Genomic DNA, 21,576 nt, shown 5'->3' with positions numbered 1-21,576 from the left:
TTATCCCTTGCTTGCGGAGATAAGATGCCATAACCACCATAATCTTGGTAAACACCCTGGGTGCTGTTGCTAGCCCAAAGGGCAAGGCTTGGAACTGAAAATGTTCCTGAAGGATGGCAAACCTGAGGTAGCACTGATGAGACCGTGCTATAGGCACATGTAGGTAAGCATCCTGTACATCCAGAGATACCATGTAATCTCCCGGTTCCATAGCCAACATTATGGAGCGTAATGTCTCCATGTGGAACCTTGGGATCAAAATGTATTTGTTTAACATTTTCAGATTGAGAATTGGTGGAAATGACCCATTTGGCTTCTGGATCAGAAATAGATTGGAGTAAAATCCCTGTCCCCTTTGTGATGGCGGTACTGGGACAATCACACCTGACTGCAGTAATTTTTGGACTGCTTCTTGCAGGGCATTGGCCTTCGACTCTATACGAGACAGGATGGTGCAAAAAAATCTTTGAGGAGGCTGCCTCCTGAATGGGAACCCATACCCCTGAGATACCACCTTCTGCACCCAAGCATATGTTGTCGACTGTTACCATATGTGTGCAAAATGAAGGAGTCGGCCCCCAACCCTGGAATCCTCCAGGCGGAGGCCCGTCTCTTCAGGCTGATGGTTTCTGTTCAGGCTTAGAAGCTGGGTTTCTACTAGCCCATTGCTTCCTACCCCTGGCCGATCTACTGGACTGGGGCTGCTTAGACTCCTCTTTAGCTTTCGCTTTGCCATCGAAATGGGCGAAACTTTGAACCCTTAGACTTAGGGTTATAAGTAGCCGGAAATCTGTCCTTCTTTGATTCAGCCTCTGATTCTAGGATATCAGATAATTGTTTTCCAAACAATATATTACCAATGAAAGGCAATGCTTCCAATTCTCTCTTGGATTCCGCATCTGCTTTCCTGGTACGTAGCCAAACTGATCTACGAGCGGCTATTGTCAAGGCTGAAGCTTTAGAAGCAACTGTACCCATATCAATTGCTGCTTCTTCCAAGTATTGGGCAGATTGTCTTAAACGGCTTAAATTATACTCTTGCTCCCTATCAGGAGAAGAGATGCCATTCTCTAGTTCCTCTATCCATTCGCCCATTGCCTTTGCTATCCAGGCCGAAGCCATAGCAGGTCTTACCACTGCTCCTACAAGAGAAAATACATTTTTCAAGAAGCTATCTACCCTTCTGTCTGTGACATCATTTAGTGAGGTAGATGACAGTGGTAAAGCAGATTTATGCACAAGTCGCAGTACATGTGCATCTACTTTTGGAGGAACTTATCTTTTTGAACAATCCGCAGCTGGAAATAGATAATAAGAATCCCATCTTTTTCGAAATCTTATACTTTTTACTGAGCGTCGCCCAAGATTCTTCCATCATTTCCGTCAGCTCATCTGACGCTGGGAATTCAGTTTTAACTAACTGTGTTCTTTTAAACACAGGTGCTTTAGACTTTGACACTGTTTTGGCTGGCTCTTCCAAAGAGATAACAGCCTTCACAGCATCAATAAGTTCCGCTACATCCTCTGAACTAAAACTCTGCGACTGATCATCATACGGAGTATTTGAATATACTGTATCATCATCTGTTGTATCTTGTGTAGTCTGCCACATAGATGCATCTGTCTTAGTCTTACCTGTCCCTTGGTTATTGTAGAGGCTACTGGAACCAAGCCATAGGAAGGGAGCTGCATGTATGGGTTAATAGTGTAACCTAACCCCTGGGGTGGTGCTACCGGAGTTAACCTGTCCGCTATTGAAGACAAAGTCTTTGCGAACATATTCCATGGTGGCTCTACTGGTTGTTGAACCAAATCCTGTTTTTTACTTTGCTGAAAAGCAAAACAGTTCGCACACAACCCCTCATAAGTGACCAACTGGCCTATACCAATTAACTCTGTCTTACAAGATAAGCATGTTAGGGATGTAGGAGTGCCTGATAAATTCTCCTCGTCACTTTTGCCACTCACAGACATGGTAAAATTCTGTTTATGACTACACAATTTTGTGACTGAAAATCACCTATATATGGATATATAGAAGTGAAATCAATCTGACCACAACTGTGCACCTGAATTGAGGGTCAGAACAGGACTGACGACATAGAAAAGTCAGCACACATACTCGCAGTCAGTCACATGTTAAGGCATTAATCATTGTCATATGAGAATACAACCCCCATAACAACTTACAAATAGGAAAATTGTACTTCTGTTTTTAACTGGTTCTTTTCAAACATAGCATGCAGAAACAACAGTAATATACAGATATCATATGCAATAAGTACTAAAATTAACAATTCATACTAACAAGTAGAGAGAATTTTTAGTACTGTATACCCTTCCTCCATAAAGCGGGATACAGGGAGATTCACCACACTTCCATATCCAAACAAATACGCTCGTAAGACGCTGAGTGGATTCAGACGCTACTGGTGTACACTGCCGTTCGGATAACTGATGCAAGACACGGACGCTCACTGACGGACACGGACGCTAAGTGACTTCCACGTGTATGCAGACGCTAAGGCCTGCGACCGAGTACCCTCGTGGTAGCGTCTGAGACGGAAATGAGGTCATTCAGTTCATGGACGGGAGACGCGCGGAAATCTGTCATGAACTTGGAGGGACGGCCAGGAGAGCGTCTGATTCCCCCCCGTTGACTTAAACTTTAAGGATCGCGGCCTCACCCTAGTCCTGGCGCCTATGATCCCTAGAGCGTAGCGCTGTCGCACCAGAGTGTTAGGCGCATCAACACACTGTTTGTAGTCTCCACCAATACAGTGTAGCTGTGTCCGGACCCCCCTAGCAAGAGGAAATCCAGAGACTCACCTTCCCCCCATGCTCCGGCCACGGCCTGGTTACTGGACCTGCTAGAACATCCAACACAGACGCCCGTCGAGACAGCACTATACCGCGAAGGTAAGCGTTGTTGCAACCCGGTGGGGAGTTGTTGGATCGACTTTCTAATATGCGTTTAAGACGCTGTTAAGAAAAGTCACTCAAAAAATGATAGTAGGACTATAAAAATAACATAATAAAAGCTACAGGCTGCTATAACAGCAGCCCTGTGACCATGGTCCGGCTCCTGCCGCACCAAAAAAAAACAAAACTGATTTGACTGAGCCAGTGGGCGGGATTATATGGCGAAGCCCCGATGCATCCTGGGAGGCCAGAAAGCTCGTGACCGTTTGGTGCCATTTCCGCTGTTGCTCCGGCATATCCCAATGTTATCCTGTGGATAACCTGTGGACCCAGCCAGAGAATAAACAGATATGGTGACCTACAAGACAAGGCACCCAGATCCGACACCCTTCTAGCAGAGGCAACAGCCAGCAGACACAACACCTTAAGAGAAAGCCACTTAAGGTCTGCAGATTCAAGAGGATCAAACAGAGACCCTTGCAACGCCTCCAAAACCACCAAGTCCCAAGGGGCCACAGGCGGGATATAAGGAGGCTGAATCCGCAACACACCCTGAGAGAACGGTTGTACATCAGGAAAAGTCGCAATTTTTCTCTGGAACCAAACCGACAAGGCAGAAATATGAACCTTGATGGAGGCCAGACGAAGGCCCAAGTCCAGGCACTGTTGTAGAAAGGCCAAAAGTTTTGCCGGACTAAACTTGTAAGTGTCATGATTGGTAGATGCGCAGCAAGCAAAGTAAGAATTCCAGACCCTATGATAAATCCGAGCAGAAGTCTGTTTCCAGGCCTTCAACATGGTTTGAATGACCGCCTCAGAAAATCCTTTGGCCCTTAAGACGGAAGCTTCAAGAGCCACGCCGTCAAAGCCAATCGGGCTAAATCCTGATATACACAGGGGCCCTGAACGAGGAGATCTGGACGCTGCGGAAGTAGAAGAGGATGCTCTATCGAGAGACCCCGAAGGTCTGAGACCAATGCCGTCTGGGCCATGCTGGAGCGATTAGAAGTAGGATTCCTCCTTCTTGCTTGAACTTCCTTATTAGTCTGGGCAGGAGTGACACCGGAGGGAACACGTATGGCAGCCGAAAGTTCCATGGAATTGCCAGTGTGTCCACGAACGCTGCTTGAGGATCCCTTGTCCTTGCTCCGAAGACCGGAACCTTGTGATTGTGTCGAGATGCCATCAGGTCCACATCTGGAAGGCCCCACTTGTCCACGAGGGGTTGAAAATCTTCTCGATGGAGGCTCCACTCTCCGGCGTGTACGTCCTAACGACTGAGAAAGTCCGCTTCCCAGTTTAGGACCCCCGGAATGAACATTGCCGATATGGCTGGCAGATGGCGTTCCGCCCACTGAAGAATCAGTGATACTTCCCTCATTGCTATGCGGCTTCGAGAGCCGCCTTGATGATTGATGTACGCCACCGTGGTGGCGTTGTCCGACTGTACTTGAACAGGTCTGCTCTGTATTAAATGCTGGGCCAAGTTCAATGAGTTGAACACCGCCCGCAATTCCAGAATGTTTATCGAGAGGAAAGACTCTTTCTTGGTCCACCGACCCTGAAGGGAGTGTTGCTCCAACACCACACTCCAACCTCTCAGATTGGCATCCTTCATCAGAAAGACCCAGTTGGAGATCCAGAAGGGATGACCCCTGCTCAAATATTGGTCCTGAAGCAACCAGCTCAGTGACAGACGGACCACCGGAGACAAGGAGATCATGTGAGACCTGATCCGGTGAGGCAGGCCGTCCCACTTGGCAAGAATCAGCTTCTGCAGAGGGCGGGAATGGAATTGAGCGTACTCTACCATGTCGAAAGTCGATACCATGAGACCTAGCACTTGCATTGCCGAATGTATCGACACTTGCGGACAAGATAGGAAGCATTGAATCCTGTCCTGAAGCTTCAGGACTTTCTCCTGAGACAAGAACAACCGCTGGTTGTGAGTGTCCAACAACGCCCCCAGGTGCACCATGCTCTGAGCAGGGACCAGGGAAGATTTCTTCCAGTTGATGAGCCACCCGTGGGCATGTAGAAACTGGATAGTCAGATCCAGATGGTGTAGGAGATTTTCTGGGGAATTTGCCAGGATCAACAAGTCTTCCAGGTATGGTAGGATCCTGACCCCTTGATGGCGGAGTACAGCCGTCATTACCGCCATGACCTTGGTGAAGACTCGTGGAGCCGTGGTCAAACCAAAAGGTAACGCCCGAAATTAGTAATGGAGGTTGCCAACTGCAAACCTCAGGTACTGCTGATGCGACACTGCAATAGGAATATGCAGGTAAGCATCCTGTATATCCAGGGAGTCCATATAATCCCCAGTTTCCAAGGCCAGAACAATAGAGCGAAGAGTTTCCATACGAAACTTGGAAACCCTCACAAATTTGTTCAAGGACTTGAGGTTGAGAATGGTCCGGGAGGACCCATTCGGTTTCGGGACTAGGAACAGCGGTGAATAGTACCCCTTGCCTCTCTGAGCCAGAGGCACCTGTACTACCACTCCTGTGTCCAGGAAGGACTGTACCACCGAATTAAGAGTTTTTGCCTTCACCTAATCCGAAGGGACGTCAGTCAGACAAAATCGATGAGGGGGACGATTCTTGAAGGATACGGCGTAACCTCGAGTGACGACTTCCCGTAGCCAGGCATCGGAAGTGGTAATTAACCATTCCTGGGTATACCCTAGAAGTCGGCCCCCCACCCTGGGATCCCCCAGAGGGAGGCCCGCCCCGTCATGCGGCAGGCTTGTCAGTTTTGGAAGCAGGCTGACGGGCTGCCCAGGCGCGCTTGGGTTTGGGCTACTGGGTTTGGAAGTGCAAACCTGTTTTGGGCACGCCTGACCTTTTGCTTTCCCTGAAAGACGAAAGTAGCGAAAGGGAGTACTCTTAGCCTTCGGCACCAAAGGAGCAGTACTAGGTAGACATGCTGTTTTAGCAGAAGCTAAGTCAGCCACTATCTTGTTGAGGTCTTCTCCGAAAATAATGGCTCCCTTGAAAAGGAGTACACTCCAGGGTTTTCTTAGAGTCCGTGTCCACAGTCCAGGACCGTAACCAGAGAATCCGGCGAGCCAAAATGGCCGAAGTAGAAGTTTGGCCGCCAGAATACCAGCATCAGAAGCCGCCTCCTTAATGTAATGAGACGCTGTGACAATATATGACAAGCAATGTCTAGCATGATCTGAAGCATTGTAAGGCAACTCCGCCTCCAGCTCCTGATCCCACGCTTCCACAGCTTCTGCAGCCCATGTCGCTGCAATGGTGGACCTATGCGCAGCACCGGTTAGGGTGTAAATTGCCTTTAAAAAACTCTCCACACGCTTATCCGTCGGCTCTCCGTGACATGACGGTAGTTACAGGCAGAGCTGAGGATACCACCAGCCGCGCCACCTGCGAATCGAATGGCGGGGGTGTTTCCCAATTTTTACTTAGCTCCGCAGTGAGGGGGTAGCGAGCCAGCATCATCTTGTGAGGCGTGAATTTCTTTCCTGGATTTCCCCAGGACTCCTGACGTATGTCAACTAAATGGTCAGAGTGAGGTAAAACTTGTTTAACCACTTTCTGACGTTTAAACCTGTCCAGTTTCTTAGGGGCAGCATCAGGCTCCGGGTCATCATCAACATGAAGAATGAGCCCGATAGCCTCCAACAAGTCAGGAACTTCCACCTGTGAAACAACTTCCCCATCAGAAGCATCGGGATCAGAATCTGTGGGGTCAGTATAAACGCCATCCTCATCAGACGAGGTGTCTGGGACGTTGGTGGATTGTGAGGAAGTAATTGCCCACTTAGAGGACCCCTTGGTCTTAGGCGGGCGAGGGTTAGACTTCTGAGTAGTCAGTGATTGGTTCAATTGCTGTAACTGATTGGACAGTTGATCTTCCCACGGCGGGTTAACCGCAGGGACCATAAGCGGTTGTACCGGCACAGGAGGTCCCATAGGGTGCATTAGTCTAGTTACCAGCGTATTCAATAGCGTGGAGAAGGTAGCTCAAGGTGGGTAATTTTGAACCCCCGTTGCTACAGTCCCACTGGGGGGTAAGGAACCCCCAGAACCTGAACCCTCAAATGTGTATGCAGAATCAACACCACGCAATGTGGGATCAGCCCCAGCACCTTTGCCTTTTGTAGCTGACATAATCAAAAGCTCAATGCAAGGCAACACAGTACAATATCAGCAGCACAGTACCCGACAAGAACCTTCTGTGCAGTGTATTTCAGCACAAACAGGTAATTCTAGAGGTATATGGTGACTAAAACTCACAGAGAAAAATACACACTGAGTATATCCTGTGAACTACCTATATTATAATAAACCTGACGCACCTAGCCCCCTCAGGTTATAGGATATGGGGATAGCAATCTGAGTGAGATACACGAAATGGAGGTCACACAGCAGCTATATGCACACACATAGTCACATTGTACAATGCAGAAATTATGACATGCAATAAAACTGCACTGGACTAGCAATACAGAGTACTACTAAGTATAGCTATACACTCAATAGATCTAACAATGCACAGTAATGACTGGATGTATATCACAGGGTACTTGTACTTAATAACCCTGAGTAAATGCACTTTTTATTAACACTGTCAGCAGACATGTAGAATACTTAAGTATCCTGTAAAATGCACCACAGCACTGACATGCAGGCGGCTTTACAGAGGAGGATTTGCCCAAACAGTCCCAGGATCAGCTCAGCTTGTCCTAATGGCGTCCAAACGCTGACAGGGAGTGAGGGAGAGAGAGATATGTAGCTCCAGGGCGGGAACCTTTACTTTAAAATGGCACCCTGGGGCTGGGGCTACAGGTCAAAGCCTTATTCCCCTGCTGGACTTCACCACCGGGTACTGGGGGCTTAAATAAACGGTTTTATGAGAGAAAACGGACCTGTGCCCATGCCCTGGTGGTCTAGTGGGGTCCCTGTACTACCACAGTGTCCACGCCAGTGCGTGCGGCCCGCCTCCCAACGGCCGCGTGGGATCGCGATTTACAGCGGGCCCCGCCGCGGGGACCCACTTACCTCCTCCCTGAGTGCGGCCACGCGATCCAGGAGAACAGCGGTCGTTTGTGTGACTAACTGGAAGACACCCGGAGCCTCCGCTGTAGGTACCCGGCAACCAGGGCGCAGGAGTGTACAGCGCCGCTGGGGGAGGTGATGGAGCTGCAGCAGAAGAGGTCTGACTGACATCTAACAGTCAGCGTCTCTGCTGCAGCCCTTGAAGTCTTTAATTTTCTTTAAATGCTTCTTTTCAGGGCTGCTGGAGCAGCCCCCCTGTTGTATGCCTGCTTACTGCATGGCACCAACTACAAAACTGAGCTCCTGTGCACGGAGGCAGGGTTCTAGAGGAGGCGGCGCTAGGCATTCTGGGAAGAACGTCAAAGCTTTGAGCCTGTTGGTGCCTCGGATCAAGATCCTGGTCTACACCCCCAATTTCATTCCCTGTGGAGCCCAGTGTACCCGCAGCAGTAATTAACTTTTTAATCAATACTTTAGCTGCTTACAATTATTTGGATACATGTTTGTGTTTTACAGTCAGATGCAGTCATTTTCAAATGTACACTTACACCAGGGCAGTGGCGGAACTAGCGATTGGTGGGACAGGCGCAACAATATGCAATTATATAAATAGATAACATTCCCACTAAGTTGTTCCAGCAGGGTGCTGCACCCTGCCCAATATAAAGCATTAAAATGCTCCCTGCCCTTATGGAGTTGCCACGTTGATAACGCACTGACCTCGGCTGGTGCACATAACCGTAATGCCCACAATTCACATTACGCCACACAGTGGTGCCCACAATTCATGTTACGTCACACAGTGGTGCCCACAATCACATTACGCCACACAGTGGTGCCCACAATTCAAGTTACGTCACACAATTGAGCCCACAATCACATTACATGTCACAGTGGAGCCCACAATCACATTACGTCACACAGTGGTGCCCACAATCACGTTACGTCACACAGTGGAGCCTACAATCACATTTCGTCACACAGTAAAGCCCACAATCACATTACGCCACACAGCGGTGCCCACAAATCACGCTATGCCACACCGCCATGCTGCTAATTTACACTTCTATGGCACACAGACTGGAGAGGAGAGCTGCGGTGAGGGCAGAAGTGACAGTGAGTGCTGGATGGCAGGGGCCTGGATATAATGGAGGACAAAGAAATTTAAGCCACAATGCAGCAAACCAACCCCATACCTATCCCCTGGAAGTCCTTATCTTTACCTCTAACAACAGAATAAAGCCCAGGATGGCTCAGCCGCATCCTCTCCTCAAGAGCCTGGTCCTCAAGAGCATGCAGGCAACAGCAAGCAGGACAGCTATTTCCACCCTGGGACGTCAGTGGCAACAGCAGGAGAATCGACCAGGTAGAAGGAGCCAATAGGTAGATGAGGGGCGGGGCCCTCTCTTCTCCAGCAGGACTGCCTCCTCCTTCAACTATGTCCGTGACGCACCTGCCGCCAGTGTACTTTAATGAGTCAGTCTGCTGGTAATGTTGTAGGCATTGGGGTCCTTAACTGCGGCGAGCCTCAGTGCACTGCACCGCCTGCACCAGGGTGACAGCACAAGCAACTCAGGCCCCTTCAGGAGGAACTTATGGTAGCCATTTCAGTCAGTTTGAGACTATACACCAACACCAAGCTGTCACTGCACTGTTACTGTGTCTGCACAACCATTCCAGCCTACTTCCCAGCCCCCTGTTACAGACAATAGCAATATGTGACTATATACCGACACCATGCCCTTACTGCATCTTTGCTGCGGCTGCACACCCATTCCAGTCCCAAAGTGGCACACAACAGCAACATGAGACTATACGCCCAACACCATGCCCTTACTGCACCTTTGCTGTGGCTGCACACTAATTCCAGCTGACCTCCAAGCCCCATAGGGGCACATAATAGCAATATGAGACTATACACCCACACCATGCCCTTACTGCACTTTTGCTGAGACTGCACACCCATTCCAGCCTACTTTCCAGTTCCCTACTGACACATAATAGCAATATGAGACTATACACCCACACCATGCCCTTACTGCACCTTTGCTGCGGCTGCACATCCATTCCAGCTGACCTCCTAGCCCCATAGTAGAACACAATAGCAACATGAGACTATACACCCAACACCAAGCCCTTACTGCACCCTTGCTGTGACTGCACAACCATTCCAGTCCCATAGTAGCACACAATAGCAACTTGAGACTCGAAAAAGATGCTGAAAGTGAAACGAATATGTAATGAAGCAGAAATCCAGAAGAAATTAGTTGGACACACTTACGTTAGTCAGTACTATCGGTTATATGGAACTTCCCCAGGATTAAAGCGTCTTACCTCCCCAATTTTCCAAACTGAAGAAATTGCTAAAGTTGTGTGACACGAAAGGTGAAATCTTTTTAAGGTCATGAGTACGAACACGAGTAGCAAGGAGTGACTGGTGGGCATCTCGGAATGTAGTGTCCATAAGGAGGAGGCCCCGGTGCTTGCGTATGGCACGTGCAAACCCCTCTGGCCCATCACGGAGGATGATATCCCTGAATCCAGCAGGCGGCTCAGCTGATAGATACAGAAAACAAACAACACACAGTAAGCACTACTGGAACATCCATTCTCCATAAAGTATTACAGCACATACTAGCAGGTATACTGTGATTATTTCTATACTTGGAACAAGAAAAAGATGGTCTAAGTGTTAATGTGGCATGTAATGTAAGAAAATATAACATGTCTATACGTCACTCCTCTAACTCATAAAGGAAAGGTAGATGAGGTGGATCATAGACTAGACAGTCAATAGGTCGACACCATATGGTCGACATGACTCACGTGGTCGACAAATGAACTTGTGTTGACCATTTTTGGGTCAACTATTTCCATTTCAACATTTTAACAGTCGACATTTTGTTCTTGTTGACCTTTTGAACATTCTACCTTTTTCATGTCGACTTTTTGTAACCGACGACCATATGGTGTCGACCTATTGCTGTAGACCTTTTGACTATCTGTTATTCCACACCCAAACGTACACCTAATGTCCTTATGAAGATCTGCTTCAAACCCTTGTCCAGTAATCAGGTAAGCGGCATATAAGTCATAATATAGGGTTGTATAGAAAACATTGCCACTTACTCATCGGGATCGGGGGGATGACAGGATCTATAGTTGATGGCTTGGCTTTAACAGGAATGGGTGTGGTTGGACCATTCACCATCACATGACCTGGAAAATAGTTGTTAAAGATTAGACATTTGTTAGTTGCTTTGATAATTTTATTTACTGGTACAGACTTACCATATTAATTACCTATGAGGAAAACAAACATCAGAAAAGATCTAACGACTTAATATCACATGCCCCTACAACAACAGCATTTTTGATAACACACAAAACAAGGGAACCTTGCCCACACCCTGTCACTAACGATCAACCCATTCCTGTTATACAGTATATAAATAGAGGCAGTATCACCGATGTCATTTCTCCTGCAGGTATTCAGCATTTTCCTAGATATACTATAGGACAAAGATCTAGGATAAAATTCTAGTTAAACCTTTCTCTGAGTACTCAAAGCTACTAAACAAACTTTCCCTGGCTCAGAAAAATACCAACTACATATCTTTTCTATACTTTATGTTCTCCGCCCTCCCAATCTGCATACATTTAGGTTTCGTGTGCCTCTAGGTGCGGTAAAACTAATTATATAATTACACATACATTACAGAACAGTCAGGCTTACCAAGGTAATATAGAAGCTTCTGTGCTCTATTCTGCACTGGCCTCAGGTTGAAGAGGTCGGGGTTTTCATCAATAAACTGAGTGTCCACTGTTCCATATAGAAACTGGTGATTATTCAGGACATTTTGCAAGAAAGGAATATTTGTCTAAAAGAAAAATCACATATATGTAAGTCTGTAAAAATAAGCTGGTTCTTACCAATATCACAGTATGTCAACTAATGAATTAAACAGTAGGAAAAATAAAACTACAAAAAGTAGACAGAGCTTTCATGTCTAAAGGCTCAGAGCAAACATTCACAAACTGCCTCTTACCACAGTTAGACAAATATGAAGATATTTGCTTAGGTCTATTATGCCTCGGAGAACAGTTATTTCCCATCAAGTTACAGAAACTCAACACTGCCCAACAGTAAAACATGAAAGACTGCACAAGGGAGAGCACTGAATTCAAACTATGTTGTAAGGCACACAGGTGTACTGTCTAAAAACCTTGCAGTGTCTCTCAGATAGTTATTGGAAGATAAAGAATCTTAGCTAAATTGATTTTTATTAGATACTGCAGGAAAATTATTTGAGGGGAAAAATGCAGACAAAGAACAAGGGAAGAAAAGGGGGGGGGGGGAAATAAAAGGAAAAAAAAAAAAAGGAGCGAGATAGAAGAAGAGCAGCACACACACAGGATGACGCCAATGTCCCATTTCTGTGACTCCTGGGAACTGCTTGCTGCATCACTCTGGATGCTGAAAGACCTGCTAATTAGAGCTATGATGATTAGACCGGTACGAGTGCAACTCTGAAGGGAGTGTGAAAGAGGGTCCTATGAAACCTGTCTATGATGAGCTGGCTATACTAAAAAAATAAAAATAAAGAAAACTTTAAGTGAAAGGTATAAATTGGCAAATGAATATAGCTACATAACGAATGCTTTTAACCAGGACACTCTGTACCGGGTTTATGAATGTTTAATGCAGGGCCGGATTAAACCTTGGGGGTGCCCCCGATGGAAGGTGGGGGATATATATTAAATTGTGCATACCTCCCAACATGTCCAATTCCAGGAGGGAGAAAATGCTCTCTCTACCAGGACTTCCCACTTAATAATAAGATTTTACTCACCGGTAAATCTATTTCTCGTAGTCCGTAGTGGATGCTGGGGACTCCGTAAGGACCATGGGGAATAGCTGCTCCGCAGGAGACTGGGCACAGCTAAGAAAGAATTAGGACTACCTGGTGTGCACTGGCTCCTCCCACTATGACCCTCCTCCAGACTTCAGTAAGGATACTGTGCCCGGAAGAGCTGACACAATAAGGAAAGGATTTTGAATCCCGGGTAAGACTCATACCAGCCACACCAATCACACCGTATAACTCGTGATATTATACCCAGTTAACAGTATGAACATAACAGAGCCTCTCAACAGATGGCTCAACAATAACCCTTTTAGTTAACAATAACTATATACAAGTATTGCAGACAGTCCGCACTTGGGACGGGCGCCCAGCATCCACTACGGACTACGAGAAATAGATTTACCGGTGAGTAAAATCTTATTTTCTCTAACGATGGATGCCCCTGACCAAGTAGCAGCTCGGCAAAGTTGTAAAGCCGAGACCCCTCGGGCAGCCGCCCAAGAAGAGCCCACTTTCCTCGTGGAATGGGCTTTTACAGATTTAGGCTGTGGCAGGCCAGCCACAGAATGCGCAAGCTGAATTGTGCTACAAATCCAGCGAGCAATAGTCTGCTTTGAAGCAGGAGCACCCATCTTGTTTGGTGCATACAGGATAAATAGCGAGTCAGTCTTCCTGACTCCAGCCGTCCTGGAAACATAAATTTTCAAGGCCCTGACTACGTCCAGTAACTTGGAGTCCTCCAAGTCCCTAGTAGCCGCAGGCACCACGATAGGTTGGTTCAAGTGAAAAGCTGATACCACCTTAGGAAGAAATTGGGGACGAGTCCTCAATTCTGCCCTATCCATATGGAAAATCAAATAGGGGCTTTTACATGACAAAGCCGCCAATTCTGACACCCGCCTTGCCGAAGCCAAGGCCAAAAGCATGACCACTTTCCACGTGAGATATTTTAAATCCACGGTTTTGAGTGGCTCAAACCAATGTGACTTTAGGAAAACCAACACCACGTTGAGGTCCCACGGTGCCACTGGGGGCACAAAAGGAGGCTGAATATGCAGCACTCCCTTGACAAATGTCTGAACTTCAGGCAGTAAAGCCAGTTCTTTTTGGAAGAAAATCGACAGAGCCGAAATCTGGACCTTAATGGAACCCAATTTTAGGCCCATAGTCATCCCTGACTGTAGGAAGTGCAGAAATCAACCTAACTGGAATTCCTCCGTTGGGGCCTTCCTGGCCTCACACCACGCAACATATTTTCGCCATATGCGGTGATAATGTTGTAAGGTTACATCTTTCCTAGCTTTAATAAGCGTAGGAATGACTTCCTCCGGAATACCCTTTTCTTTTAGGATCCGGCGTTCAACCGCCATGCCGTCAAACGCAGCCGCGGTAAGTCTTGGAACAGACAGGGCCCCTGCAGCAGCAGGTCCTGTCTGAGCGGCAGAGGCCATGGGTCCTCTGAGATCATTTCTTGAAGTTCCGGGTACCAAGCTCTTCTTGGCCAATCCGGAACAATGAGTATAGTTCTTACGCCTCTTCTCCTTATTATCCTCAGTACCTTGGGTATGAGAGGAAGAGGAGGGAACACATAAACCGACCGGTACACCCACGGTGTCACTAGAGCGTCCACAGCTATCGCCTGAGGGTCTCTTGACCTGGCGCAATATTTTTCCAGCTTTTTGTTTAAGCGGGACGCCATCATGCCCACCTGTGGCCTTTCCCAACGGTTTACAATCAGTTGGAAGACTTCTGGATGAAGTCCCCACTCTCCCGGGTGGAGGTCGTGCCTGCTGAGGAAGTCTGCTTCCCAGTTGTCCACTCCCGGAATGAACACTGCTGACAGTGCTAACACGTGATTTTCCGCCCAACGGAGAATCCTTGTGGCTTCTGCCATCGCCGCCCTGCTTCTTGTGCCGCCCTGTCGATTTACATGGGCGACCGCCGTGATGTTGTCTGACTGGATCAGAACCGGCCGGTTTTGAAGCAGGGGCTTTGCTTGACTTAGGGCATTGTAAATGGCCCTCAGTTCCAGAACATTTATGTGTAGGGAAGTCTCCTTACTCGACCAAAGTCCTTGGAAGTTTCTTCCCTGAGTGACTGCCCCCCAGCCCCGAAGGCTGGCATCCGTGGTCACCAGGACCCAGTCCTGTATGCCGAATCTGCGGCCCTCTCTGAGATGAGCACTCTGCAGCCACCACAGCAGAGACACCCTGGTCCTTGGAGACAGGGTTATCAACCGATGCATTTGAAGATGCGATCCGGACCATTGGTCCAACAGGTCCCACTGAAAAGTTCTGGCATGGAACCTGCCGAATGGAATCGCTTCGTAGGAAGCTACCATCTTTCCCAGGACTCGCGTGCAATGATGCACCGACACCTGTTTTGGTTTCAGGAGGCCTCTCACTAGAGACGACAGCTCCTCGGCTTTCTCCTCTGGGAGAAACACTTTTTTCTGGACCGTGTCCAGAATCATCCCTAGGAACAGTATACGTGTCGCCGGAACCAGCTGAGACTTTGGAATATTCAGAATCCAACCGTGCTGGTGTAGCATCTCCTGAGATAATGCTACGCCGACCAACAACTGCTCTCTGGACCTCGCCCTTATCAGGAGATCGTCCAAGTATGGGACAATTAAAACTCCCTTTTTCCGAAGGAGTATCATCATTTCGGCCATTACCTTGGTAAATACCCTCGGTGCCATGGACAGGCCGAACGGCAACGTCTGGAATTGGTAATGACAATCCTGTACCACAAATCTGAGGTACTCCTGGTGAGGATGGTAAATGGGGACATGCAGGTAAGCATCCTTGATGTCCAGAGATACCATGTAATCTCCCTCTTCCAGGCTTGCAATAACCGCCCTGAGCGATTCCATCTTGAACTTGAATTTTTTCAAATATGTGTTCAAGGATTTCAAATTTAAAATTGGTCTCACCGAACCGTCCGGTTTCGGTACCACAAACATTGTGGAATAGTAACCCCGTCCTTGTTGAAGTAGGGGCACCTTGACTATCACCTGCTGGGAATACAGCTTGTGAATTGCCTCTAACACAGCCTCCCTTTCTGAAGGAGTCGTTGGTAAGGCAGATTTGAGGAAACGGCAGGGGGTGGATGTCTCGAATTCCAGCCTGTACACCTGATATACCACTTGAAGGATCCAGGGATCTACCTGTGAGCGAGCTCACTGATTGCTGAAGTTTTTGAGACGGCCCCCCACCATACCTGGCTCCGCCTGCTGAGCCCCAGCGTCATTCAGCGGACTTAGCAGAAGAAGCGGGGGAGGACTTTTGTTCCTGGGAAGTGGCTGTATGCTGCAGCTTTTTTCCCCTACCTCTGCCTCTGGGCAGAAAGGACGCACCTCTACCCCGTCTGCTCTTTTGGGGGCGAAAGGACTGCACCTGATAATACGGTGCTCTCTTTGGTTGTGAGGGAACATGTGGCAAAAATGCCGACTTCCCAGCTGTTGCTGTGGAAACTAAGTCTGAAAGACCATCCCCGAACAACTCCTCACCCTTATAAGGCAAAACTTCCATGTGCCTTTTGGAATCTGCATCCCCTGTCCACTGCCGGGTCCATAACCCTCTCCTGGCACAAATGGACAGTGCACTTATTTTTGATGCCAGCCGGCAAATATCCCTCTGTGCATCTCTTATGTAAAAGACAGCGTCTTTAATATGCTCTACGTTTAGCAATATAGTGTCCCTGTCTAGGGTGTCAATGTTCTCTGACAGGGAGTCTGACCATGCAGCTGCCGCACTGCACATCCATGCTGAGGCAATAGCTGGTCTCAGTATAATACCAGTGTGTGTATATATAGCTTTTTGGAGAGCCTCCTGCTTTCTGTCAGCAGGTTCCTTTAGGGCGGCCGTATCTTGGGACGGCAGTGCCACCTTTTTTGATAAGCGCGTAAGTGCTTTATCCACCTTAGGGGGTGTTTCCCAACGTGACCTATCCTCTGGCGGGAAAGGGTACGCCATTAGTAATTTTTTTGAAAATACAAATTTTTTATCAGGGGAAGCCCACGCTAGTTCACACATGTCATTTAATTCTTCAGAAGGGGGAAAAACTACTGGTAGTTTTTTCTCCCCAAACATAATATCCTTTTTTGTGGTACCTGGGGTCACCTCAGAAATGTGTAAAACATTTTTCATTGCCTCAATCATATAACGAGTGGCCCTATTGGACATTACATTAGTCTCTTCGTCGTCGACACTGGTATCAGTATCCGTGTCGACATCTGTGTCTGTCACCTGAGGTAGCGGACGTTTTAGAGCCCCTGATGACTTTTGAGACGTCTGGGCAGGCACGGGCTGAGAAGCCGGCTGCCCCACATTTGGCATGTCGTCAAATTTTTTATGTAAGGAGTCGACACTTTCGCGTAATTCCTTCCACAAGTCCATCCACTCCGGTGTCTGCCCCGCAGGGGGTGACAACACATTTATAGGCACCTGCTCCTCCTCCACATAAGTCTCCTCATCAAACATGTCGACACAGCCGTACCGACACACCGCACGCACACAGGGAATGCTCTGACAGAAGACAGGACCCCACAAAGCCCTTTGGGGAGACAGAGAGAGAGTATGCCAGCACACACCAGAGCGCTATATAATACAGGGATTAACTAAATTATATCCCCTATAGCTGCTATATATGTATTTTGCGCCTAAATTTAGTGCCCCCCCCTCTCTTTTTTACCCTTTTCTGTAGTGTAGACTGCAGGGGAGAGAGTCAGGGAGCTTCCTTCCAGCGGAACTGTGAGGGAAAAATGGCGCCAGTGTGCAGAGGGAGATAGCTCCGCCCCTTTTTCACTGACTTGTCTCCCGCTTTTTTATGGATTCTGGCAGGGGTATTTATCACATACCGTATTTGCCGGCGTATAAGACGACTTTTTCCCCCTGAAAAACATGCCTCCAAGCGGGGGGTCGTCTTATACGCCGGGTTCGTCTTATACGCCGGGTGGGAAGTCCGTCTTATACACCCGGCGCGGGAAGTCGCGAAACAGGGGCGTGGCCTAGCATAAGGGGGCGTGGCCTCGCGGGCGGACCCCCGTTTTCAGCAATCCAGGGGGTTAAGAAGATGATGTTGGCTGCCCCCCACCACTTCCCCCGTGAAGTGCCTCTATCTCACGGTGAGTGTATGGCGCTGCCGGCGGGTGAAGCTGTGTGAAGTCCGGCTCCTACACAGGGACAGGAGCCAGGTGCTGCACGTATTGTTACAGTGCAGCACCCGGCTCGTGTCACTGAGCAGGAGCCGACATTCAGCAGTGACAGGCGGTTAGGCAGGGAGGACAGCGGCAGCACTGACATGTATGCATAAGAAGGGGGGGGGACAGCGGCTTAGGCAGGGGGGACAGTGGCAGCACTGCAGGGAAGCTGCAGGTGAGGGGGGCTTACAACTTTATGTGGTGGGTTAATACTGGTACTACAGGTATCCATAATATGGATTCAAGGGCGGACCAGACAGCTGCTAGTGACAGGGAGACGGCAGGGACCAATCCAATCAGGCAATAACAAACTCTATATTTTGAGTGGAAATGTTGGGGGGTCGTCTTATACGCCCAGTCGTCTTATACGCCGGCAAATACGGTATATAGCCTCTGGGGATATATATTGTGATATATTTGCCAGCCAAGGTGTATTTATTGCTTATCAGGGCGCCCCCCCCCCCCCCCCCCCAGCGCCCTGCACCCTCAGTGACCGGAGTGTGAAGTGTGTATGAGGAGCAATGGCGCACAGCTGCAGTGCTGTGCGCTACCTTGGTGAAGACTGATGTCTTCTGCCGCCGATTTTCCGGATTCTTCTTGCTTCTGGCTCTGTAAGGGGGCCGGCGGCGCGGCTCCGGGACCGAACACCAATGGCCGGTTCCATGCGGTCGATCCCTCTGGAGCTAATGGTGTCCAGTAGCCTAAGAAGCCCAAGCTACCACCAGTTAGGTAGGTTCGCTTCTTCTCCCCTTAGTCCCTCGCTGCAGTGAGTCTGTTGCCAGCAGATCTCACTGTAAAATAAAAAACCTAACATATACTTTCTTTCTAGGAGCTCAGGAGAGCCCCTAGTGTGCATCCAGCTAGGCCGGGCACAGGATTCTAACTGAGGTCTGGAGGAGGGTCATAGTGGGAGGAGCCAGTGCACACCAGGTAGTCCTAATTCTTTCTTAGCTGTGCCCAGTCTCCTGCGGAGCCGCTATTCCCCATGGTCCTTACGGAGTCCCCAGCATCCACTAGGACGTTAGAGAAATATGATTGGGGTCACCTGTGTTGAACTATTTAATGGAGAAGAAAGGTACTTCAACACAGGTGATTGCAATCATAAACTAAGAAGGAAGTCCAGGTAGAGAGCATTTTCCCTCCTGGAATGGGTCATGGTGGGAGGTATAAATTGTATACATTAAATTGAAACCAATGGTGTACATTAGTTTTAAACTAATAGTTTAATAATGCCTAGGTACTGTTTATAGCTCCACCTAATTGAAAGACAACTGTTTTATAAAGTTTTTTTGTAGTGGAACAGACAACTTAACCTTTAAAATACACACAGAAAAATACAATAATTTATCTTGTCACATGTAAGATTAGCAGCAGCCTCTGTACTACTTACACACTGGGACAGGACTCATGCGCACTCTGTGTGTGTGTCTATCTCTAGACGCAAATGGTTTAGTTGCATAATAGTTTACACAGGACTCACACACCCAGGCGGGGAGGAGAAGCTGGGAGCCCTGTGTCACTTACAGCTCTCTCCACCCTCCTCTCTCTCCTCTGGTCAGAAAGCTCTGTCGGTAGCTCATGAACCATATTATTCCTGTGTCTCTACCTGCACTGCATACTGTCCTGCCCACAGTCTGGCTGCTGGTTCTGCTGCTGCTAAAGAGTTAAAGCTAGTGATGTCAGTGTGCTCTGTCCGGGGGGGCCCATACAAAGGGGGGCCCGGGGTACAGTATGCCCTGCATTCCCCCCCCCCCCCCCCCCCCCTTAGTCTGGCTATGGTTTCATGTGTATTTTCATATATGAACACTGCTTACAAGATGATATTGTCAGCAGTGCTTAGAAGGGAGGACTACATAGAACAAGTTTTCAGGATCGATGTACAGTATGTCTGAAAAGTTGATAAAAATGACTCATCCATTGCGTGACTCACATCTAAAGAGATCCTAAAAACCCACACGGTTAGGTAGTCAGACGTTCTTTTCTTTTGGTCACGAGCATCTTAAAACTATAACTTTTTATGGTATTTCCTTATGTTAATCACTATTAGTGAACACTTTAGCAAACCTTGAAGTTATGAAACTGATATCTAAGCCACAATGCAAGCTATTCTATGGATTGAAAAGGGAAAGCTTCAGTAGAATACTGTAACATTTGTTTGTGGTGTTCACTAAAGGGGGGTACTCACGGAGCGATCGCTGCTTAAAATCTAAGCAATCTAACTAGATTGCTTAGATTTTAAGCATGACTGCTCCGTAATGTAGCCCCCACAGCGATAGCAATGCGCAGCCCCGCGCATTGCTATCACTGGCGCTAGATTGGCCTGCCGTGCAGGCCAATCTAGCAGGTCGCTCATTTCACCCGCTGGGTGAAATGAGCGCCCCCCCCCCCGTCTCCCTCCGCCTGCTCAGCACACATCGCGCTGTGCTGAGCGGCGGGAGAGATGTGTGCTGAGCGTTTCGCTCAGCACACATCTCTCCCACATCGGCCAGTGAGTACTGCCCTTAAGATACTGGAGAGGTCAAAATTGTTCTGTTAAGGTCCCCACACATTAGAGTGACTCACAAACGATGCAATGTCGTTAACAATTTCCCTTATACTCCCCGAGCAGTCCTGGACTCATGATATTGTGCACAAGTGTTAATTTTGACAAACGATTTTAAGACCTAACGCTTAACAGAAATGACCAATCTTGCCTGCAGTAAGATCTGAAAAAATGACAAATGACCCACGGGACCGGATCATTAGTGTAAACAAAACTATGGGGGTCATTCCGAGTTGTTCGCTCGTTATTTTTTTCTCGCAACGGAGCGATTAGTCGCTAATGCGCATGCGCAATGTCCGCAGTGCGACTGCGCCAAGTAAATTTACTATGCAGTTAGGTATTTTACTCACGGCATTACAAGGTTTTTTCTTCGTTCTGGTGATCGTAATGTGATTGACAGGAAGTGGGTGTTTCTGGGCGGAAACAGTCCGTTTTATGGGTGTGTGTGAAAAAACGCTACCGTTTCTGGGAAAAACGCGGGAGTGGCTGGAGAAACGGAGGAGTGTCTGGGCGAACGCTGGGTGTGTTTGTGACGTCAAACCAGGAACGACAAGCACTGAACTGATCGCACTGGCAGAGTAAGTTTGGAGCTACTCAGAAACTGCTAAGAAGTGTCTATTCGCAATTCTGCTAATCTTTCGTTCGCAATTTTGAGAAGCTAAGATTCACTCCCAGTAGGCGGCGGCTTAGCGTGTGCAAAGCTGCTAAAAGCAGCTTGCGAGCGAACAACTCGGAATGACCCCCTATGTGCACTATTACTAACAACAGATCGAAATCGTGCACATCGTGTACAGTATCGTTCTAATGTGTGGGAGCCTCTAGTCTAAGTTTTTTATGTAATAAACACATATTTCTAGGCCTTCTATAAGGGACAGGAGGGTGCTACGTATAATTTTACGTGTGATATTAGTTGTGAAAAACATATACTATTAGGAGGCCACTCACATACAATTTGTGAACCAGGAAGAAATGTAATTGCCATATTAAAATATTTTGGTTTCTAGTACTGTACTT

The 21,576-nt window shown here is 47.9% G+C and overlaps 1 protein-coding gene across 5 annotated transcripts in view; it reads right to left on the bottom strand.

Annotated features, from left to right (window-relative positions):
* PC (pyruvate carboxylase) overlaps positions 1 to 21,576 on the bottom strand; it is a 1,082,342-nt gene that overhangs the window by 41,473 nt on the left and 1,019,293 nt on the right. For all 5 annotated transcript variants that reach the window (XM_063945165.1, XM_063945163.1, XM_063945164.1 and 2 more), the window contains 3 exons: positions 11,686 to 11,830; positions 11,079 to 11,168; positions 10,284 to 10,505 (listed from right to left, as the gene is read on the bottom strand). In XM_063945165.1, coding sequence (XP_063801235.1) covers positions 10,284 to 10,505; positions 11,079 to 11,168; positions 11,686 to 11,830 — 457 coding nt within the window. The remainder of the gene's footprint in view (positions 1 to 10,283; positions 10,506 to 11,078; positions 11,169 to 11,685; positions 11,831 to 21,576) is intronic.

The sequence above is a fragment of the Pseudophryne corroboree genome, chromosome 11 (assembly GCF_028390025.1).
Source record: "Pseudophryne corroboree isolate aPseCor3 chromosome 11, aPseCor3.hap2, whole genome shotgun sequence".
Taxonomy (NCBI): domain Eukaryota; kingdom Metazoa; phylum Chordata; class Amphibia; order Anura; family Myobatrachidae; genus Pseudophryne; species Pseudophryne corroboree.
The sequence above is the reverse complement of the archived record's forward strand: the minus strand, read 5'-3'. Positions and strand labels throughout refer to the sequence as shown.